Below are 14,894 nucleotides of genomic sequence, written 5' to 3'. Positions count from 1 at the left end.
AACCATCGGAGAAGTTTCCATCTGAATACTTTTTTCTATGTCTGTCCCCCACCAGGAACCCCTCATCCAAGTTTCTTCTCTTAGAAGTGGGTACTAGTTTTTACCCTCAAGTTACTCCTTTTTAGTAAATGCATTTTGTAAAAGTTACAACGCATGCAATGGCATTTTTACAGTCTTAAAACAACTGATTGTAACAATGAGCTTATGCAAGAATGCTTAGTCTTCCACAAGGGAATTATTTTCTGCCATCAAATAACATGTAACAAATGATTTTTCCAGACGTGCAAAAAATACCCACTAACTTTAATGGGACTGGGAGGTCAAGCTCTCCTAGGTGCCAGAAGGTTCTGTGGGAAGATGCTGCCTCCTCTGCAGTAAAAGGGAAGTAGAAGAGGCTTCGCCTATTTCAATCAGCCAGAAAAGAGAAGGAAGCAGCTGCAGAAGTACCGTGTTCAGGAGAGAAGATATTTGGCTGTCCTGAATTCAAGTGATCAACCCCAGGCAGGCATGCTCCGGGGCAGAGAGCACAGGGCAGAGCCAAATCTGCACGGGGGCTTTTATAGAAAACCAACAGGAAGACATCTTTTGCATGGAGGAGTATCACCTGCCTCGCTCCAGCTGAGCAGGGACCTTGCATGAGCAACAACTGGGACAAGACTGGCCCCCATGGCCTCGAGTCTTCATCACATCCAGAGAAAAAAATACAGAAATTACTATTTTGTCATTCGACTGAGGAGGTTTTGTTGGGAACTGGGGGCAGAGACGTTTATTGCTAGAAGACTATAATCGACTGTTAATTTTGGTGAGGAGACCTTTTATGGGCTACAATGTCTAAATGAAAACCAGTAGTGTTCTGCGAAGAATAACTCTTTATAAATAATTGAAAACTAGTGTGACGGCTGAGACCTTGCTGCTAATTACACAAACCGAACTGGGTTATTTTGGGCTTGTTTAATGCAAGAAAGATAAATTTAAGTCCGAAAATAGCTGCAGGTTCAACCTAGATTTTGAGAGACGGATTCATCTTCTCATCACTAATTAACTGGAAGAGGGGTATTTCTTACCTGCACATTATTTCATGTGTGAGCAGAACTCGGCACATTTCTGGGTTCTTGTCTTGGCCTTCATATACTATCGCCTAGAAACAAAACACATTTTTAGCTGTACATCAAGCTGGGTTTGCAGTAAACAAAAACATATCACTGTAGCCAAAGGCACAGCCCAGAGTTCGGAGCCAAGCTGCAGGCTAAAGGGACAGTGTCTCCACCGAACCTGATCTGAGACTTTCAGCTGGAAAACAACAGAGAGCAAGTACAGCTAAATTCCCTCCTCTCCATGGCACATCTCTTAAGCGGTGTGTAGGATGGGGTTTTTTAGTAGTCAAGACAACCACAATTTTCTTTTCAATTCAGAATAAAATATAAACCTAATAGCATTAAAAGAAAAAAAAAAGGAAAAAAAATAAAAAAGGCAAGGCTGGGTATACTTTGGGCCCTATTCGTTAAAAAAGAAATAAAAATAAGGACAGAAAAGAGAGTGTTCATGTATTTTTAATTACAAAAGCTGCACAGCCCAAGCATTTTCCTGGTAGCTCCTGAGAAAGCGCCTGGGCCTGATTCTCCCCTTGAACCTCATGAACCGCTGCTTCCCAGAGAGTGACTCTGGAGTTACAGGGATATAAATAAGTGAGAAGCAGGCCCTACCAGAGCAGAGGATACTAAAACAAACCGAGGATCAACCAGCTTGAGAAATTTGACTCTGAGACAGCACAGGGAAAATCCTTAAAGTTGAAACTGTGGAAACTGTGCACATTGCAGGAAGAGTTTACGTTTGCAGTGCTTCCAGCAGCAGAACCAGCAGAGAGAGTGAGGGATCAGCATACACACTAAGTGGATTAAGCACTCACAACCCGCCCAGTACAGGGTTTCTATCTGATCACAACAGACTGATACTTTCTAACCACTCCTGGTCCCAAACAGCAGCCCCCCCAGCAGCAGAACAAGAGTGTAGAGAAGTTGCCTTTACAACAGCATCCTTTCATAGCATTGAAGTTCCTAAATCTTTTAGGGTGCCACTGTAGAGATAGGATCAATGGTTAGAGCCCCAGACTTGGAGGTATGACCACCCCTATGTCTGAGCATCAGCTTTACCCTGGACCTTTTCAGCTTGTAAAATACAGACTTAAAAAGAAGAAACTAGGGGATAAACTGCAAATAAAATGATATCCAGTATGGGTGAACATAAAGCTAACTATAAACTATATATTGAAAATAAAACCCAAAAGTATGCTATGTGGATGAAATACATTTTATGGAATGAGACCACTTTGAAATGGAAGTGTAGAAAACACTGAGAAAAAAATAAGTTATCTTATTCATGCAATATATGCTGGAGTAACACCATACAAACTGCTTTCCCAGTCCTTACAGATATAACCACTAAGGGTAAGAGCTGCTGTACCTGCAAAAGGGGCACAGATCTCAAGACATACAAATCTGAGGAAGCATGAGCTGATTCTTGACACCATTTTAATAGTAACAAGCAATATTAATATTATGCATTCTAAAATTATTTAATGATAAAAAAATCAGGAATGGGGCTGTGTTACCTTTGCTAGTTTTAATTTTTTCATTTCTGTTTTGCTACACCCATTCCCCTAAAACCTGAGAGCCAGTGCATTTTTTTGTTGATAAAACAGAAGCCAGTGGTGTCATTGCAGCTAATAGGTAAAGAGTCTCATTCAACTTCTACCCCCTCGTTCCCACCAGTGAGGCACAAATCTTGTGTGCAGAACCCAGCACTCATATGAAGGGGACATAAAAATTGTCACAGGCCGAACGTAGTCACTGCAGCACAGACACCAGCAAACCCCCCTGACACCAGCTGTGTCAGCTTTTCCCTGCTCAATTGCTGGCCCACACCTTGAGGCACTTCCACATCAGTGCCCAAGACAGCTATAGATGGTTTGCAAGAAGCCCTGGAAGATCATCCATGTGCTACAGCAGGAGGTGGGACAAACTCTAACAGTCCTCATTTGCTGCATTAAAGGGGAAGATGGGGAGAAGCACCTTCAGCCAAAACCAGGGAACCAAAGGAACCAGGTGACACTTGGTGGGGTTGGTCAGCAGGGACACTGCAAACATTCCAGAAAACCCCAAAATCAGGTCCCCCTTGGCAGTAGGACAGGCCAGGCAAGGGAAAAGCTCATGGCACTTTTCAGACTTAATCAATAATTAAAAAATAATCTGCCTCTGAGAGTGCAGAGCATGGGGGTACAGAGCAGATCTACCCCTGAGGCCATTAGTGGAGACAAACACCTCCAGTGCCCATTCACCTCTAGACAATCACAGCATGAGCAGTGCCTCAGAGAGGACTGCTGGACTTGGCCCACTCTTCTTAAGACTTTAAGATAATAAAATAAAGTTACCCACTGTGGGTTATCTTGTTGACGGTGAAGCCAAGGAAGCGCTAGAAATGACAAACCAGAGCACAGCATTTACTTTCTTTTTTTCCCCTCCCCTCTCTCTTCGTGCTGCTGTGCTTACTTAACCTCCAGGTACCCGCTTAAATAACTCAACTAAATAGCAATAATGAACGGGCAGAGTCAACACTGTGGTACATAATCACCTTGTCTGTTGTGTTTAGCATCAGTGATCCCTTTCTTTGCGTGCATGACATTCTTCTGCCTTCCTCTAACATTAAGGATTTGCTTTTCACTTTATTTGCATTTAATTACCGATGTTGCACCCATCCACATTGTATTTTCTCCGCATTAAGCACAGATACTCCCGCATACCCTATTCCTGCTGGAATTCCTAGGAAATTCTAGGAAGCAGGAGGAATTGCTGAGTTCATTTCCAAGCAGCTCATCCCCAATTCCCATTCATATGCCCTAATTTACTTGTGCGAACGGGTGTGTAAAGCGCCATTTACTTCCATGAGTGGCTGCCTGAGAGCATTGCAGATACTCTGCCCTCTTGCAAACTGCGTTGCTCTAAAACACTAATTCTACAATTAGTTTCAAAAAGGAAACAGGAACTGCTAAAGTTTCAGATCGTTATAGCTGCCAGGAGTATTTTTACAGGAAGGGTCTACAACATTGTTGTTGTGAAGTTTTTAACTGCAAAATCTGAAACCCTACCCTATTTAAAAATACATATTTTATTATTATTGTTCTCTTTTTAAAGTTTAGTCTTTAAAATGGGCTGGTTGCAGTGGGATTCCTTGTCGCGCTGACGCCATCGTGATTTTGTCAAGTAGGGATCACATTAATGAGAGATAAAGTGAAAGTTATAGCGTATAAACTTAGACCACAGCAGAGCTAAAAATAAGCTTGCAAATACACACCAGCGTTGCACAACAAAACACCAGTGAAGGAAATGCACGATTGTACACTTTGCTTTTTTCTTTTTGTTTACTTTGTGTAGTTTAAACTCGGTGTCGTTTCATACATGGTGAAAATAGCTTTGCTTCTCATGAACAGCTTAAATATTTCCCCACAAAATTAATCTTCCATTTTGGTAAACCATTACTCCCCTGAGTAAGCTTTCTACAAGAAGCCCCAGTGCGTAACAATAACTCGGGCACCAACAGACTTAAAAAATGAGACCCCGAAAAATTAGCGTCAAAATAGAAGGCTACTTCACTTCCATTTAAATAAAGCTGCATAAAAAGTTGAATCAAATGCAATTCACTGCTTGCCAGCAAATAAAACTACTAAACTGAGCCCATCGCAGTCACTTCTAGATGACAAGTGCATTCAATGGTTTGCCTAAACTTTACAGCGATGAAGTTCATTAAAAAAATGTAATAAAATGAAATAAAAGGAAGGGGAATAATATAAAAGTCAAGAGCACAGTTCTCATTTAAGCCACTTTTCCCCCCGTAAAGATGGCAGGATAGAGCAATAAAAGAGTTGATGAATAAGATGGAAAAATATAAAGCCAGATTTTGTCCTTAACTATTCCTGACTAAATCCAGATTTATGCTGATACAAGTGAGGGCAGGATCATCTCATGGTGTCAGTTTGCCAGTCAAGAAATCCCGCTTTCTGAACTGGACGAAAAACAATCTTGAAGGAATGAGATCATGATCATTATATTGTTCAGTTATGGCCTTGATTTTAAAAGAGTAAGAGAGGGAAAGAAATCAGCAATGTGCACCGAAATCCACTTGCTTTCAAATTCCTCATCTGCTTCACAAAATAAAAGCTATCTTCATTATTGAAATAAAGGAGAAAGAAAAATTTGTTTAAAATGAGGGTCCTTTCAAAAACAGAACTAGAATGATTTGGAATGACGTATACAGCCATACACACAGAGAGAAAATAAAATCCTGGCCCCACCGAATTCAATAGGAGCTTTGCAATTGACTTCAGATGGGCCAGAATTTCACCCAGAGAGGATTAGGCTTGTATCCGCTATATATCTATGCAGAAAATACTGTGAATTACATTTATTTGGCTTTGAATACTTAACCCTTAATCACCCAAGCTTTTACTCTTTCCCCAGGCAGAATTTTGACTCATCCCAGTGAGGTTTATCCCAGACAAGTAGCACAACACTCGGTCCTGGGGCAAAGACAGTTAGTTCTTGCTGTCTCTCTCAATGCACAATTCAGAAGCATCTAATTATTTTATGCAGGCTCCCTCTGCCTTTGATACACAGCCTGCTTATCGACGTATTCACACAAATTAAATAAATTTATCTCTCCTAATATGTTCATTTTTAATGGTTTTCAAACATTCACATGGAAACAGCTCTAGCGTAAATATCCCAGAACAAATGGCTGTATATTATACAGGAGGGAGCAGTTGGGCTGCCAGACTGGGAATGCACCAGGCCATCTGGCTCAGGCAGTCTCTCCAAAATCCTCAGCTTTGTTTTCACCCTCAGACTCCAAACAACACATTTTCCACTGTGATGAGTTTACATTTTCCCAAACACAGGTCCTGATCATGCATGCAAATTCCAAACTTCTCCATTCCTCTCTGTACAAGAAAATTAATATCACCTGCGCTTCTGACATCTCACCAAAGGCACAAGAAAGCTGCTAAAATCTGGCGCAACATAAACTTTCCCCGGCACAGGGGTTAGGTTTTGTTTTATGTTTGTGTGAATTTTCTCTGGGTGTGCTGAGGCTTCTCTGAACTTATTGATAACGCGTTTTTTTTCCATGCGTGTAGCTGCCAAGAAAGGCCGTGCTATGCACAGAATAGAGAGCTGATCAGATGTCTGCAGACATCAGAGAATGATAGAGAAGTCAACAGAAAAAACATTTGCATCCAGAGTTAAAGTACTGGGGAAAAAAAGCAAAATATAAACAGAGTCGAACTCTGAAGGAAGGATTTTGACTCATGAGGACTCACTGCAAGAGACAATAGCTATCGTGCAAAACTTATGATTTTTAAGATGCCTGAGCCATATTAGCATCCGTTATATCTTATGGATGAGAACGGCTGAAGAAAAAATGGGTGGGGAACAAGTATTGCAGATTTATTTCCTCCATCTTTCCTAATAGCGAAATATATCAACTTTATGAAAATACAGCTGAAGAAATAGAAGGCATCTCTTCTCCGTAAATACATTAAAAATCCTTAGACTGGCCTAAAACCTCCATTTTTATTAGAGCAGACATATTTCACGTTTTGCAGGCAATTTCAAAATGCATCATTGTTAGAGCCAGACCTACTGCGGTAAGAGCTGCTGCTTCACGGAAAGCAGCGGCTATAAAGTTTGGGATCCTACAGGGTTTTGAACGCATTAGGAATGCGATCCTGACATAAAATGAGGTGCCAAGATAACGTAAAAGAAAATGTAATTAAACCAGTATTGACGCTGAATGTTATTACTGTAACTGAAAAGAACTTCCCTGCAACAGTAACGATTTGTGTGTAATATTCACTAATTTTAAAGGACAGGGACACATTCTGGAAATGTAGCGAGACTCCTGAAAGACATGGAATTCCCATCTTACCCAACACTGCTCTGGAGCCACTACCAAAGGCTAAGCACGTTATCCCAAATATATCCCCAAAAATAATGCACTTTGAGACCGATCCTGCCTGAGTTTCCCATTCGGAAGTCCCACAGCCCCTGCTACCACGGAGCGGACATGCGGCAAGAGCTCATGTTCTGGGATAGCACACACAAAGTTCACACCTAGAGCCCAGATCTGCCCTGGGATGCGGTTCTTAACACAATTCTTGGTCCTTTCAGTCATGCCACTCTCTAGCCCTGCTTCCCACACCACATCACTGCAGACGGAGAATAGACACGCGCACACCAGGACACACAGGGCCCTGTGCTCCACCTATGAAAGGACTCTCACCATGAGTTTCTTAGTTGGGTACAGCCACACAAACAAATCCCTGACTTATTCAGATCAGGAACATCTATACATACACAGCATCTAGCACAACAAATCCCTGCCTGTCTACCTGCAGCTATAATACATGCTGCTAATGGGACATTTATGTTAAAACTATGAGTGGCAATCCTACATACAGAAATCTGGGTCTGATTTGCAGGATGGATTTTATTTTATCTTACCTAACTTAATAATCCACTATACAAAACCTTGTAATTTATAGCTGTGAGACAAAGAGAATACATTTAAACCTGATGTGTCCATACTTAAAAAAATGCATATTTAATATGAAGAGCCATGGATACTTTCCTGTATGTTCTGGGAAGCCTAACTCACCCAAGCTTTGCTTCTGTGGGATTTTTAATTTGCCACAAGAAACCTCAGAGTAGCTGTAATTTCAGTCTGAGAATTCACAATTATTGAGTGTGTGAATGTGCATGTGAAAGTATCGAGAAGATACTTGCCAGCTGAAACATGTACGCTTCTGCAACAGTTTCATTTAAAAGTAATCATTTCATTATCCAGTTTGTTCTGAGCGTCATGCATTAAAATACTACACCTTCAAGTAGACTGACAATACATTTAGCTTTCATTAAAAATTAAAGTATTTTCAGACAGTCTTTGCAATATTTAATTACAGTTTGATGATTTGAAAGTTACTCGAGATCTTCTGTATAATTCACTGTCGTGAACTATAAATGATATATTCAACATTTGGGTGAGCTTCTGTCATGTGTTGTACTTCACTTCCTAATAAGCATTCAGCCACCAAAGTGATCCCAAATCAGAAATAACTTCACTTTTAAAAAGGAAAAGTTAAAAAAGAAGAGGAAGAATCCAGCCCCTGGCCCCCCAAAAAATCTGGGAACCGCACATGCCACAGTTTTGACATGACAATGCCCTATTTTTCAAAAGCAATTATAGTCCTGCCTAATGAAATATATACATGAAATTACTCCGTAAGCAATTATGTTCATGTCTAAAATAGCCCTTCACTCCCTGTTTCCTAACCTGAGTTCGAAGAGCTTTTGTTCATAAATCCTTCCTTCTCAACCCCACTGCACTTTCCCCAAAACCTGTAATTTGTACTAACTTTGTTTTCCTAAGACTTCCTGAAATCAGACAGACTTTTCCCCCCCTCCTTCTTCATTGTGAATGTGCTTTAAAGCTACGTGGTAGGTTTTACAAATAAACTGTATCTCGGGGTTTTTTTTCCCCTTTCTCTCCAAAGACCCTCTGATGACTTGATAATAATGAAAGACCAAGAGGTCAAACAGTGCCTTAGGATGAACTCTTCATATGCAAGATGCCTTTGTTAAGAAAATTATTTTGAATCCACTGCTCTACATGAGTTCAGGGCTCTGTTTTCAGCAGGGTTATGAGCAGAGGCTTTTGCATTTCCGTAACGATGGGAGAGCTATTCCGAGATGATATTTATTGATAGTCTCTCTCATATGAAATACATAAGCTCCAAAAGGACTAAGAGTTCATACAGCAGGAAGATTTGTTACTTTTAGCACAAACGAACCATTTCATGTCTGAAAAATGAGGAATGGCAGCAAATGCTTTCTCAAGATTTGTTATGAAGAAGAGCATGTTGCTGCTGTTTTAATTCCTGCAGGGAACGGGCTGAGTTTGGAAGTGTGTAGTTTAACAGAGTTCAGACACATAGCAGATTGTCTGGTAAAATTCATCCAAGTTCCCTTTTTCCTTTTTTTCTTTCTTTTTTTTTTTTTTTTTACTGTTGAAAGACAATCTTCAATAGCAGGAAAAGATGTTTTGGGACCATCAAAGAGAGTTTTCTAAAACAAACTCAGCCCTTAGAGCTTTATGTTTTGCTGTAGAGAAGAAATACAAGCCAGGAGTTTTTTCCCTACAGACAACATACAGGGGGCTGACTTTTCCTATCTGTACAGAAAAAGCTGGATGTTTTTTCCCAAATAAAATTTAAGAATTGTCTTTAACAAGTACAACAGATTGGGGGGAGGGGAAGTATCTTAAGGATAAAAAGGCTTAAGAGCGATCCCAACTATTTAAAGGAAACAGAAGAGAAAAATATTCTGACAGAAGCAGAAGAATACGCTGGAGTAGCAAGGTTTTTTAAAAAAGGGAGAATCGATTTCTTTGGATACTACCTTTGTAAAAAAAAAGCTGTTTTCCTACAGGAAAGTATATTGTACAGGTAGGCACACACCGGGGGCGAAGCTAAGGAGCAACTTACAACTAGGGGTAAACCACTGCAGGGTCTGACGATCCTCAGCCCGACACGCGTTTCGGGGGGGGCTGTTCCGACAGGCGAACATGCCCCGATCTGATCGCTTCTTTCACCCGAGGCCCGGCGGAGGCGCGAACACAGGAGGAACGGACAGACAGACGGAGCCCCCGCTCCTGGCCAACGGTTGGCGCTGACGGAGCTCGGTGCGCAGGGGGAGCCCGCAGATTAATGCTTATTAATTAAGCTGTAAACTCGGCCCCAGCCCGAACAAGGGCGACTGGAGCATCGCCTTTAGGAGCACCATGTTTTGGAGCTCCCCAAGCGCGGCGGCAGGCAGGATCCAGCGGGGACCCTCTGCACAGCCCCATCACCGGGGTCGGCCCTGCGGCTTGGCCCCTCAGCCCCTGCCGCTACAGAGCGAGGACTCACTTCCCTGCAGCCTTTTCCCCGCAGTGGCAGGGCCACTCCGCTCCGGGGGCTGGTTTCGCCTCCGCGGGCCGCCCCACTGCATTCCCTGGGGCCACCCCGACCGCTGCCACCTCCCCAGCACCCCTCCGCGGGGGTTCCGCAACACCTACCTGCTTGGTCATGGAGTCGATGAGTCGGACGTAGAAATCCTGCTCCGTCCTGATCCCTGAAACAAGGCACAGGTGTGAGGAGCGGGGCCGGCCGGCGGCAACGCGCCGGGGCTCGCCCGAGGGCTCGGGCCCGCTGGGGCTCCTGCTCGAGGCTGCCCAGGTCCCAGCAGCGCTTGGCCGAGGCCGCAAGGATGCGCGGGGCGAGGGGAGCAGTGGGAAGCGGCTTCCCAGCCTCTGGTGGGTTCTGCAGCCGAGGAGGCAGCAGGAGGTGATGGGGCTGACACCAGGGGCTCCCAGCCCTTACCATTGCTGTAGAGCAGCTGCAGGCGATAGTGGATCCCGTTGTTGGTCTTTTCGCTGTTGGCTTCCTGAAGTCAAAAAGGACACGGGAGGCCAGAGGAAAAAGGAAGAAAAAAAAAATATATATATATATATATGAAGCTTCTCCATCACTCACACATCGGCTGTCCCCAGGGGTGGATAGGGTGGCTGTCACCCCTCTTCCCTGCCCCGGGCATAGCAAGGGATCAGGGAAAACCCCCTCCCTGGTTGTCCTTCGGGACCGGGGAAGAGCCAGGCGCCAGGGACGTGGCTCCGGGGTGCAGAGTGGGGAGGGCCCTGTGAAGGCAGCCGAGCCCCAGCGGGGTGCAAGGCTACTCACCTTCTCCTTCTCCACGAAGCCCACGAAGGCGGTGCGCTCGATCTCCACGGGCTGCCCCTGCCGGTCGTACAGGGCCAGGACGAAGTGGAAAAAGTTGGACTTCCTCAGGTTGGAAGGAGGCTGCTTCTCGAAGTGAGCCCGAGCCAGACCCACTCCGCTGGGACCAGAGGGACGCGGGTTAGCGGCAGCCCCGACGACGCGGCCTCACATCCCCTTCTCCACCCCCACAACCGGCTCCCGGGCCCATGCCTTCCCCCGCCGGGCCCGGCTGGGCTCCCCCGGGGCTGAGCATCCCCCACAGACACAATGAGTCCCCCCGGACCTCTTCCCTCCTGGCAAGAGGAAAGCCGTGCGTTGCCACACCGAATCCCTTGTGCGGCCGGCAGCGCGGCAGAGCCCGGAGCCCATCCCGCCCTCCGGTGATCCCCGAGCCGCCCCCCCGGCACCCACCACCCCTCCCCGGGGGCCGTGCCCGCCCGCCGCCGGCCCCGCATGGAGAGGAGCCGCGCTCAGCCCCGCCGGCGCGCTGCCCCGCGGAGCGGCATCGCTCCTGCCACTTCTCAAAGTCGGCTCGGAGCTGTCAGCCCAGCGCCCATGTGCCTGATCTTTCAGTTTCGGTCCTGCGAGCTTTCCTTCCCCTGGCCGGGCGGTGGGTAAACAGCCGAGGAGACAACTTGAAATATTTCAGGGTTGTCCCTGCAGAAACTTTCCCTTCCTTAGAGGGCTCCAGAGGGAGGGGTGCGGGGCGAGGTGGGAGACACCGGGAGATGTCAACATTAAAGTGCTGCCGGCTCCAGGGCTCAGGCTGCGAATCCGCATCAGGGTTTCCTTCAATTTTTTCCCGTTTTCTTTATTTTTATTTCCTTTATTTTTTTTCTTTCTTTCGCAGGGAAAAGGATGAGGAGAAGGGGAAATGAGAGAGAAAGCGAGTCTGGGCACAGCTTCGCCAAACCCACCTCCTTTTAAAAAGGATTTATTGTTAAAAATCTAAGATAAGTGGCAGTAGTTTTACGAAGGGACTTCGAATTAGATTTCTCTCCGGGAAAGCTTTGCAAAACTCCAGCTTATCGGAGGAGGAGAACGGAGGCTGCTGATCCTGGGTAGGATAAGAGAGAGAGGTAGGGAAATATATTTTGGATACCTCCGTGCACAAGTCGCTGCTTATCGGAGGAGGAAAACGTTATTTGGAGATCTTCAGACTAAATCAGCAGCAAACATAGTTTTGAAAACTCCTTCCTCCGCGCGAACACAGTGGGCTGGAGAGATTAAAACACACCTATTCTCACCTAGCAAGGCTGCCTGCCTCTTCTGCTGTCATTATTGTCATTATTTGGTAAAAAGTCCTTGCTACGGGACAGGAGGAATAAATATTTAACTGGCCACTTCTACGCGAAGCTCCCTGCTGTTAGCAGAGCTCCAGAGCCGGCTTTTGGGCTGGTGCTGGGGGAAAGAGCTGCCTGTGGGGAGCCGCGCTGCCGGGGCGCGGGCGCGGAGCCTGCCTACCTCTGAGCGGCCGTGCTAGCGTCCAGGACGCCGGCTCCCTGCATCCACGTCCGCACCGCGTTCATCCCCGCGCCGAGGGGTTCTTCCTTCATGCTGCTCCCACTCCGCTGGATGCTTTCCTGAATCCCAAACATGAATCAGAAACAACAGCGCAAATCTTCCTTCTTTACTCAAAAAACCAAAAAAAGTGATGAAATCGCCAGCGGGCTGTTATACAAAGGTTTTTCTCTCTTTCTCTTTCTCTCTCTCTGCAGCTGATCTCTGGAATCAAAGCAAGTCAGAGAAAGCGAACACAGGCACGCACATTAAGGGGAAAAAAATCCAGAGGCAATCAGAGCCCGGTTTTGTCGCTGCTGTTCTCTGCGTGTGCAGTTTGTTTGGGTGCGTGGAGGGGCTGGCGGGGTGCTGGGGGCTGGTTGCAGCGCTCGCAAACCGGAGGAGTACTTGAAGTCCCTTTTGTATGAAAACCCCCCTCGGATGGCAGCAGGCAAAAAAAAAAAAAAGAAGGAAAAGACAAAAAAAAAATCTCAGATGCAGTTTAAGAAACAATAGGACGAACGGGAGCTGCGGCAGGCTCTGCTACATCAAGTGTCATTTTCCAGTGACAAGAGAGGCAAGTTCCCCCCCTTCCTCCCCTCTCTTTTCTTTCTTTTCTCTCTCTTTCTTCTCTTCTCTCCTCTCCTCTCCCAGCCGAAGCGCTCGCTCCTCTCTCCTCCCTCCTTCAGCCGCGCAGGAAGCGAGTTGCCGGAGCCGGGCGCACGCCGGGAAGGGAACGAGAGGGGCGCACCCGCGGCGGCGGCGCGGACGGACGGCCGGAGGGAGACCCTGGGGCTCCCGGTGCCCCCTCCCTCTCCCGCAGCGCCGGGCGGACTCGCCGTCTCTCCCTATGGGAGCCACTTTGACTGTCCCCGCCGCCGAACACGAGCCCCGCAGCCCCGGCGGGCGGGGGGCGGGGCCGCAGACACCACGCCCCCTCATTTGCATCGCGTCAGCGCTCCACCCCCGCGGAGCAGCAGCCAACGGCTGCCCGCAAAGAGCCACCGCGGGGGCGAGGCCACTCCCCCCTCATTAGCATATCCCCACCCAGACGGCCCGGTCGGCCCTGGGGAAAGTTGCCCCGAAGCCCCCCCGGGGCGGGGGGGGCACCGGCACTAACGGGATCTCGCCTTTGTTCATGGACGAGGCGGCGGAGCTGCTCCAGGGACAACCGGGGCTTAGGTTTCGGACTCCCCTCTCCCAGCACCGCATCCGCCCCACAGCCCCCGGGGCCGCCCCTCCCCGGGAGGGCTCCGCGCTCCCGCACAGCCGCGGGGACAAGCGGCAGCGCTAACCGCGAGGGGTCCGAGCTCTCCCCGCTCCCCCGGGGCCGCCCCCGTCAGCGCCAGGCTGTCGACCCCGAGCCTGACCGCCCAAAGCCGGGGATGCCCCGCGGCCATGTCCCATACAACGGGTTATCCCCAGCACCAGCGCCGCTGGAAACACGCGTGGGGCCGGACCGTCCAACTTCCCCCCTCCAAATCCCCACTGAATCCACCACCATGCTCTCCCGTTCCTGCCCCAGTGCCGGGCAGCGGTGCTCGGCTCTGCAGGAGCAGCACATTTCATAACGGGACAGCTCAGGAAGAAAGTCCGGTATTTTTTCCTTCCTAGGGAAAATAATAACACCAGAACCAACTCCTGCCCTCCCTGGGGAACCGCTGGGCTGGCGGAGTGGCGACGCAACGGAAGCGGTGCCCGCACCCTCTCCGCGGGCTCCCCGCATCAGCCTCCATCTCTCCTGCCGCACAACTCGCATCTTCGCCAGCCGCTCCAGGAGCCGGGCTCTGGCCACCGCCTCCCCTGCGTGCTCCTGCCACGGAACGGGGTGCGCTGCGCGGGATTTATCTCCCCGAACAAGGGCTTGCGAGGTGTTTGCACATGTAACGGTACAAAACACGGCGCACCCCGGGCTACCTGCCCTCTGCCATGGCGATGTCAAACCGCGGAGGGGTGACGGGGACCTCCGGACTGAGCTTTGGGGCTGGTAACCACTGAAGTGCCTGGACTATCTGCCTGCTTCCGTGCCCCGCCTTTCTCCTCCGCACCGAGGTGCAGAAGACGCTGCCCAGGAGCTGCAGGGGGTAGCAGGGCTGGCGGCTGCCGACTGCCCCTTCCAGGGGCCGCGCAGAACCCTGCAGGGCACAGAACAGCCAGCCCAGGTACGACACGCTACAAAAGCACCGGGATACAGCTCCGCAGGCACCCTAAAAGCAGTCTGACAACTCTCTAGGACCTTCTTCCAGTCACCTCTACATCACTGTGTTTGCAGCGGAGTCTGAGCACACAGCTAAACCTCAGCCAGAGACACAAAGATCCCCAAAGCGGGCACACAATCAACTTCCAGCACCTCTTTGGCAATGCTAAGCTGAGGCTGAGCCCCAAAGCCGATGTGGCTTTAGGAGAATTCACACACGAAACTTCCACATCCCAAGTATGCTGTGCTCTCACACAGGAACCGTTACAAAGAGCAAGTTTTCACATTCCCTGCAGATGTTATTTGAATCTTCACATAATGCTACTGTGTCATATC

The 14,894-nt window shown here is 48.0% G+C and overlaps 1 protein-coding gene across 4 annotated transcripts in view; it reads right to left on the bottom strand.

The window, feature by feature from the left end:
- The window catches only part of EBF1 (EBF transcription factor 1), a 274,295-nt gene extending 261,092 nt beyond the window's left edge, over positions 1 to 13,203 (bottom strand). For all 4 annotated transcript variants that reach the window (XM_013128585.3, XM_005147314.4, XM_031047356.2 and 1 more), the window contains exons 1-5: positions 12,326 to 13,203; positions 10,823 to 10,979; positions 10,466 to 10,529; positions 10,162 to 10,217; positions 1,065 to 1,138 (exon numbers count right to left, since the gene is read on the bottom strand). In XM_013128585.3, the coding sequence (XP_012984039.1) occupies positions 1,065 to 1,138; positions 10,162 to 10,217; positions 10,466 to 10,529; positions 10,823 to 10,979; positions 12,326 to 12,459 (485 nt within the window). In that variant the 5' untranslated portion in view covers positions 12,460 to 13,203. The remainder of the gene's footprint in view (positions 1 to 1,064; positions 1,139 to 10,161; positions 10,218 to 10,465; positions 10,530 to 10,822; positions 10,980 to 12,325) is intronic.
- Positions 13,204 to 14,894: the final 1,691 nt, after the last annotated feature.

The sequence above is a fragment of the Melopsittacus undulatus genome, chromosome 10, assembly GCF_012275295.1.
Source record: "Melopsittacus undulatus isolate bMelUnd1 chromosome 10, bMelUnd1.mat.Z, whole genome shotgun sequence".
In the NCBI taxonomy this organism is placed as follows: domain Eukaryota; kingdom Metazoa; phylum Chordata; class Aves; order Psittaciformes; family Psittaculidae; genus Melopsittacus; species Melopsittacus undulatus.
The sequence above is the reverse complement of the archived record's forward strand: the minus strand, read 5'-3'. Positions and strand labels throughout refer to the sequence as shown.